We start from the raw sequence: 8,257 nt of genomic DNA on the forward strand, positions 1-8,257 counted from the left end.
GGCAAACATAAAAATAGACAAAATAAAAATCTATCAAGCTTTTAATTTGAAATTATTTTGAAAATGGACAGATATGGTCCATGCAGGTCATTTGTAAAGGAGGTTTAAAATATGTATGTAGAATAGAATACTTTATGTATATAATAAAACAATAATTCATTCTTTTTTTTCTTTTTTTTTAAATTAATTTGAATATAATTAATCCAGCCATTATTTATACATATTAAAGTTCTACTTTAATTCTTTCATTTTATTTACAATAAATCAATTAATTATTGGATATTTTTTTTATAAGAAATAAAAAATAAATAAACCATGAATATGTCTTTTTTTTTTTTATTAACAAATTTTGAGGGGGAAATGGTTAAATTAAGGCAATAAATACCTATTAACTTAAATTTTTGATGGGCCAGACTAAAGACCACTACTGTAAACTGTAAGAGGTCCTCAATTTACAACATTCTTATGCACCATAATCCATGTGTAAATTCAAACACACCATAGTCTTGGAAGTTCCAATTAATATAATCAAAAATATCCTGTAAAACATAAACTAAAAACCGTAAGTCTCTGCCACACAAACTCCTTCACTGCTTACTGTTCATAACTTAAAAACGTCAGTCGTGTAGGTTCCTTAGTAATATTATGTATGAATGGACAAGCTGGGTTCATTATAATATCATTATAATAATTATAATATCCATACTCTCTACTAGGGGTGTTAAAAAAAAATCGATTCGGCGATATATCGCGATACTACATCGCGCGATTCTCGAATCGATTCAATAATCGGCAGAATCGATTTTTTTTTTTTATTTTTTTATTTTATTTTTTATTTTTTTAGGATTCACACCTTGAGCATGGAAGAATGTTATATGAACGGCACATTAAGCCTTAATATTTTTATTTTAATGCTGTTCAAATGTGAAACAGATTGCAAACTGTTTGTGTACAGTGGCTCACGGTTATAAGCCTCAAGTTTTAGATAAATATATTCATACAAATCTTACAGTGTACATGTACAAATTTACTGATAGTATTTTCTAAATTTGAATGGAAAAAAATCGCAACAATCGACTTATAAATTCGTATCGGGATTAATCGGTATCGAATCGTGACCATTCGTATCGGGATTAATCGGTATCGAATCGAATCGTGACCTGTGAATCGTGATACGAATCGAATCGTCAGGTACTAGGCAATTCACACCCCTACTCTCTACCCATGTGCATTTTATTTAGTTGCAAATATTTTCAACATATTCATATGCGGTGACTGCAGTAGCGTAGCAGCTGATTCAGCCCATAAAAGCAATGTACCATGTCGGTTCAAGTCACATCAAATTTCAACTGACACCAACCCCGAGATATTGTGTCCATGCGTGCGCCATAACGTTTGATCTAAAATGACGTTAAAATGAACCAGGTAACAATCTTTAATTCCTCAACCACAAGGTGATTTGTATGGAAAACAATGCAAATCTTACATATCAACATGATATACAGGCTATTTTCACAAATAGAAGCAGAGATCTCTGCCAGTTTCTCAGCACCAGTCAACATGAAGTGGCACAAAAAAGAAACGTCAGAGCGGTTGAGGGTTGATCAGGAGAACGTTCTCTCCCCTGATGAACAGCTGGTTGATGTGGCGAGTATGGACCTTGCCATACGCCCTGCACTCTTTCTTCTGGCCTGGCTTTACGCCCTTGGGTGGCTCCGCTGACTTGTGGTCACCTTTGAGGTGAGCGGACGAGTGTTCTGAAGTCCCCTTTAGATTTGAAGGCGGACCCCGGCCACTCTCTCCCGGGACACGTTGCTCCATTGTTGCGCCTTCGCCTCCTGAGCTCTCCTGAAGCTTCAGCTTCTCAAAGAGCTGTGCAAACGTTTTGACCACATTGGGATGAGTAAACGTACATAAAACAGTTCACAGTATCATTCACAAAAATGATGCATTGTGTATTTTCTAAAAAAAACAAAAAACAAAATGACCTAACCCCTAATAAACAACCCTCAATTTTTCATTTCGGCATTTAAGTAAATGCTCTCAAAATGACATAACAGCAGATTTTTGTCTTTACGCTTCATCATACTAAGAGTTGCTTATCAGCCATGTAATCACAAAAGAGTCAATAATAGCCTACCCGTGAAATGGTGAGGGCCTTCTCGTGGTACAAGGCCTTCCCGAGAAGAGGCTCTCTGTACGTCTCGTCGACGTCCACCATGGCCTGACAACGAGACGGCAATCAGCAAACCGCCTCCAATGATGACAATCACGTCGGTCCAAGTACTCACCAAATTCCAGAACTTGTCAAAGGCCACCACGAAGCCGGAGCACACGCCCCTCAGTCCTTTGAAGGTCCTGATGTGAACTTTGACTCTTATCCGCTGCTCCACACATTTGTGCAGTTCGCCTAAAGGACTGCCTTGGCATACTGCACACAAAACGCATCTCACGTTGGTTTTAGCTCTGATATTTTGGAGTTACACGTGTTAGAAAACATTCTTGTCTCGGTGTGTGTTGTGAGATGAATGAAAGGAAAATATGTAAATGTAAAAAATGTTTAAAGAAGATCATGTATAGTATATAACTAGTACGTGATTGCTCGTCACAGCAAATAATGCTTATGGTTACATTAAATTATTTTCAATTTCAGTCATCTGATCTGTGCTTCTCATTGATCTTTTTCAATCCAATAACGGCATTGATTTCATCGTTAAAAAATATCTGACTTTATATCTTACTAACATATGTCCTCACACAAGAGATATTGCAGTTTGTGTTCCTATCGCCAATGCACGTTTTATCACACGTTGTTCATGCTGTTTAACTGTCTAATGAGCCCAATAAGTAATGTTACTATCTGTAATTACTGGGTTAACAGCCAATCAGAGAATTCCAGTTCAGTACAAGTACTCACATGTCTAGCCACAACCAATGAGATTGATTAACTGTCTATTTAAAGGTCTGAGAATTGTGTGTGTGTTGCCGGATTATTGTCCACCTGTTCCTGTGTACAGCGTGTCTGAGTTCCTGCCTCTCGATGTGAATAAATAGATAAAATCTTATTTGTGTCTGCGCCTTTGGGATCCTCCAACCTTCAGCACACAACAGAATACACATTCAACGTTTACTAGAAGTGTCGATGTTGTGTACTGAACCTACGGGTCATCCTAGTCAGGACATTTTTCTGAGGCTTGCGTCGCCGTGACTGCGGCGCGCGGCTGCTGCTTCCTCCCTCCTCTTCGCCATCCACTGACTTCTTGGTCACGATGAGGTTCTTGAGCCTCTCGATGCGTTCCGGATCGGCTACTCCTTTCATGGCCTTCAGCCGCTTTTTCTCCACATTCTCCGGCTTGGCTCTCCCGCGGCCCCCCTTCAGAAAGCCCTCATACTCGGCAACGTTGTTGAAAGATTTAATGTTCGGAAACGGGAGCGGAACCTCGGGCGCGTATAGGGCCAAAAGTGGGTCGAACTTTTCAGAACATACGTCTATTTTAGAAGCATCGTCTCGTGGTGCCGATCGTGGCACCGATGAGGAACTGGAACTGGAAGCGGAGTCTTTTTCTTGACGATCTGGCTTCTTATTTCCTCTGTCCCTCTCTTTCTCCTCCATGTTTGTTTGAAACGACCGCAGGCATGTCGCAAAGCATCATGGGAATTTGGAAATCGGTCATCTTCTAAACCATAATGGCAGCTTTTCAACGTGTCATTTGTGTTTTCATATTTAAAATGTCTAGGGTTATTTTAAAGCTTCGCTATTACGTTAAAAAAAATGTCCACAACTGCACTACAAATGTTTATTTATATATAAGTTTTAGCTTGTATGTCGTCACTGATTTGAATGTATGACTGGAGAGCCGATAGGCCAAGACTTTTGATGCCGCGTGGCCGCCATATTGCTCCTGCCAAGAAACGTTTCTCGAGATCCGATCCTATACATTTACTGTATAGGCGGAAAAGTTTTTGCGCATCAGTTTGTTTCCGGTTCGGTTTGCGACGTGTGGGCTGCCTCAAAATACTTGTGCTTCCGACGTTGTGCCCCTCGGTTGCGCGTTCGCAACCTGGACCGGAACCAAACTGATGTGCAAAATCACGTCCCGCCTCTTCTGAGACAGTAGAAAGAAACAGCATGATTGATGATGTTTTATTTTTTTTAAACATAAACAAGAGGACTAGAGACATTTTACAACTTGTCTTAAATACATATACAAATTATATGCGTAATGATGTTTACAGGAGGAAACTTGTATTTTTCTAATTATTATTATTATTATTATTATTATTATTATTATTATTATTATTATTATTATTATTATTATTATTAAAGAATTAGAACTGTAATTCAACAAAATCATGCCTCATGCCAAATAGTGGGGTCTAAGGAACTGAGCAATAAAAGAAAAAGGGGGTCTTCAAAGCAGCACATACCGTCTAGGCGTCTACTTATTTATTTATTTATTTATTTATTTATTTATTTATTTATTTATTCATTTATTCATTTATTTGTTTGTTTGTTTACTTACTTGTTAAAAAAAAATAGTGACCATCCCGCCGCAAAACCATCTAGTAATGTTTGCGAGATGGGAGTGGCAAGATGGCCGCCCTGTCGCCTCAGCGGCTTGCACAGGCGTGTATGGGCTATCGTCTATCCAGTCATCTATTCAGATCAGTGGTCGTTGTAGCAATTCCGGAACCATGTACATTTGTGTCCGTGTTATTAGTACGGCCTTACACAGAGACGGACCAAATACAACTCGCCTGAGATGCGTTCGGTTATTTTTATAGATTCTTACACTGTTGTTTGCGAAAACCACTTAGACTGTCAATATAATAAAGCTATCAGAAGGATGTTTTAAGTGAGTTGTTTTGCTTATAATCAGTCTGAAAGATTTCCGTCGTTTCAAGTGTGGTAAGACTGACGTTCATTACTAGTGTGACTTCTTTGTCATTTTTGTCTCTTGTTAAATTGTCTATTTGTTAGGATAAACGCAAATACACAAACGGATCTCATGTTGACTAAATATTTTGACACTTTGTTATAAATATCTTACATTTACTGTAATGTCTACAAGTAGCCATGCAGTTCACACTCTAAATGTAAAAATACACAGCCTGTTGTTTCCATGTTTTCCCATTCCCCTTTAAAAATTCATCCCTGCTTAAATTGACAACATACTACACAAATTGTTAATTAATCGGGATTTGTTTTTCTTGCAGGAACAGACTGATGTGGGTTCTACATGTCTGCAGACTTCGTGGCAGTGTCAAGTCTTGTGTTGTAGTCAGACCCCTGCCCTGTTTGTTTAGTTCCACTAGTTCCATGGCCAAGAGCAAGTTTGAATATGTGCGTAACTTTGAAGTAGATGACACCTGTCTGAGAAACTGCTACATTGTTGTGAGACTGGATGGGCGCAACTTCCACAAGTTAGTCGACTTTTCTTAATGCGATTTTTGCGGGAATACTAATTTTATAGTCCTATAGATCATGTTTAATGATGGCATCATTATTATTATTATTATTATTATTATTATTATTTTAGGTTTTCAGAGCAGCACAGGTTCATCAAACCCAATGACAACCGAGCCATAGGCCTTATGAGCCGCAGCGCCCGCTCGGTCATGGAGGAGCTAGAGGATATTATCATTGCCTATGGACAAAGTGATGAGTTTAGTTTTGTTTTCAAGAGGACCTCCAACTGGTTCAAGAGGAGAGCAAGGTAACTGCGTGTGTAATCATGCTTACGTTGTTGTTGTGTATTTGACTTCATATCTTCCGGCAGCAAGCTGATGACCCACGTGGCTTCACAGTTCTCGTCCTCATTTGTCTTTTACTGGAAAGAGTTTTTTGGAGAGCAGCCGCTTCTCTACCCGCCAGGATTTGATGGGCGTGTGGTACTGTATCCTAGCAACCGCAACCTGAAAGACTATCTCAGCTGGAGACAAGCGGACTGTAAGTATGTTACTGTCATCGTGACGACGACGACGACGACGACGACAAAATGATTTTTTTTTTTTTTTTGCTCTTCCAGGTCACATAAATAATTTGTACAACACAGTATTTTGGACGCTTGTACAGAAAGGTAAACTAACCACAACTCAAGCAGAAGATCGCTTAAAGGTGACTATTCAGCGAGTGGGATAGTTATCCATCCATCCATCCATCCATCCATCCATCCATCCATCAATTTTTTTGACCGCTTATTCCTTACAAGGGTCACAGGGGGTGCTGTAGCCTATCTCAGCTGGCTTTTGGCAGTAGGCGGGGTACACCCTGGACTGGTTGCCAGCCAATCGCAGTAGTTTATTCATATCTGGGTTATCATTTAAGCTATTATTTAAAATATGTATTTATATGTAACGGTATATAGAATAGAGGGGGACATCATGTTCATAACAGAATTCCACTCTATGACTAACCAATGCCAACACAGTAGTAAAGACATGATAACAGTAAATATTTGAATGTAAAATATTTTCGGTAATAAAAGTAATCAATTGAAAAGCAGTTACAAAAAGAAGCAACATTAAAAGAAATACCTTCTACTATGAACTCATTTTGGTGGTATGAATAATTTATTTATTTATTTTTGGAAGATATACACCAACATATATATTAGTGCTTGTTCTCTGGTTCTCGGATGTTTTCAGCCTGGTTATTCTAAGTCTTTACCAGTACCACATTTAGAACTGCAGTTTTTTTTTTCTGCCACAAGATGGAGCTGACTGTTTCTAGTGACCTACCGGTTTCTCAGAACTCTTGCCAATTTTGTAGACGTCTGCACTAATGAATAATAACCATTGATAAATAAATGGCAGTGCATAATTTACATAAATGTTTTTTTCATTTCATTTCATTTGTATTTATAGCGTTATTAGAATTCGAAGAGTGTAGTTATGCATGATGAAATATTAACCCGTTGCATACAGACTTAACACACATCATATTTGTGTTCTCCTACAGGGAACAAATGCAGCTGACAAAAATGAAATCATGTTCTCAGAGTTTGACATCAACTACAACAAGGAGCCGGCCATCTATAGGAAAGGCACCACGCTCATCTGGGAAAAGGTCAGATGATTTGACGCTCGTTTTATTTATTTCTGCTTCAGATCTTGACACTTTGTTTTCATGTTAAGGTACACATCTAACATTAAACACAGATTTGGACACAATTATTTCAGAGACTGTAATGAGAATAGAAGGCTGTAACTGTAAATATTTATTGTAGTCTACAAGCAACATTTTACGTAGAATTTGAAACTTTTTATTGGTGTTCAAGTCCACAATCTTAATGAACAGGGCATGATGCATTGGTGACTTGCATTGGAAGCGCGCTTCATGCATCTTTTTTTACAGCAATGACACTGTTATAGTATGAAAACAAAACAGTCGTACTTTAGTAATAGTTGTTGACGCCTATGGAGAGTGACACTTCAGTGTCTTTGTTGATGGCGTATGTATTTTGAAAATAGCCACCTGATGAAAGCCAACATGCATTTACTCATTTCAGTGAAATTGTAATGCATTTCCTGATATGATAGTCAGTTGATATACATTTATATTACTAAGCATAATTGAAATTGAAATATTTGCAATGTACAGTCGGAGGTGGGATTCGAACCCAAGAGCCCCTGGTTACTGGACAACACACTTAACCAAGTGCTCCACTGAGCAGTAATGGTGAGCTGGTAATGATGATCAGTTGTAGGTATGGCAAGTCGGCGTGGAAAGTGGGACTTAGAAAAAAGTTCAATGTGAGTCCCATTGAAAATGAATGGGGAAAAGTTGACATTTAATGTTAAATTGTGTGAGTACTGTAAGTAATGTGGAATCAGACAATAAATACCCCGGAAGGCGTGAATTTTTTAATCAAGTTGAATTTTGAACGGTGTAAATTGGAAGTATTATGTGTGAGTTGTTTCTCTGTAAAGAAGTGAGGAAAATAAAAATTCAAATAACATGGGATGCTTATATTGCAGCAATTTTTTTTTAAATCCACATGTCCCCTTAAAGATATTGAAGTGTAACCCTGTCTTTATTTTTCTTTATTTTCCAGCATGATGAAACCGGCACAAAACAATTAAAAGTTTTGAATGACGAGAGGGACAAGCATGTGACTCGGAGCAGGAGGATTGTGCAGGCCAACCACTGTGACATTATCGGAGAAGAGTTTTGGCAGCAACATCCAAACATTCTGGAAGACGACGGTTTCTAGTGTTGAGAAAAATAAACACATCATGGTGGCGAAGAGAGTGG

General features: G+C 38.2%; 2 protein-coding genes across 2 annotated transcripts; one reads left to right on the forward strand and one right to left on the reverse strand.

Annotated features, from left to right (window-relative positions):
* Positions 1-1,214: 1,214 nt before the first annotated feature.
* Positions 1,215-3,846, reverse strand: lsm11 (LSM11, U7 small nuclear RNA associated). Its single transcript, XM_077532168.1, has 4 exons — positions 3,163-3,846; positions 2,292-2,431; positions 2,141-2,224; positions 1,215-1,872 (listed from the first exon to the last, which is right to left on the reverse strand). The coding sequence occupies exons 1-4, from the start codon at positions 3,611-3,613 to the stop codon at positions 1,585-1,587; spliced, it is 963 nt and encodes a 320-aa protein (XP_077388294.1). The 5' UTR covers positions 3,614-3,846; the 3' UTR covers positions 1,215-1,584.
* Positions 3,847-4,708: 862 nt separating this feature from the next.
* Positions 4,709-8,249, forward strand: thg1l (tRNA-histidine guanylyltransferase 1-like). The gene is made up of 7 exons (XM_077532357.1): positions 4,709-4,909; positions 5,218-5,424; positions 5,541-5,717; positions 5,781-5,950; positions 6,030-6,118; positions 6,962-7,069; positions 8,058-8,249. Exons 2-7 carry the CDS (start codon positions 5,228-5,230, stop codon positions 8,214-8,216), a joined length of 900 nt encoding a protein of 299 aa, XP_077388483.1. The 5' UTR covers positions 4,709-4,909; positions 5,218-5,227; the 3' UTR covers positions 8,217-8,249.
* The last annotated feature ends 8 nt before the right edge of the window (positions 8,250-8,257 follow it).

This window comes from Festucalex cinctus, chromosome 9, assembly GCF_051991245.1.
Source record: "Festucalex cinctus isolate MCC-2025b chromosome 9, RoL_Fcin_1.0, whole genome shotgun sequence".
Lineage (NCBI taxonomy): Eukaryota > Metazoa > Chordata > Actinopteri > Syngnathiformes > Syngnathidae > Festucalex > Festucalex cinctus.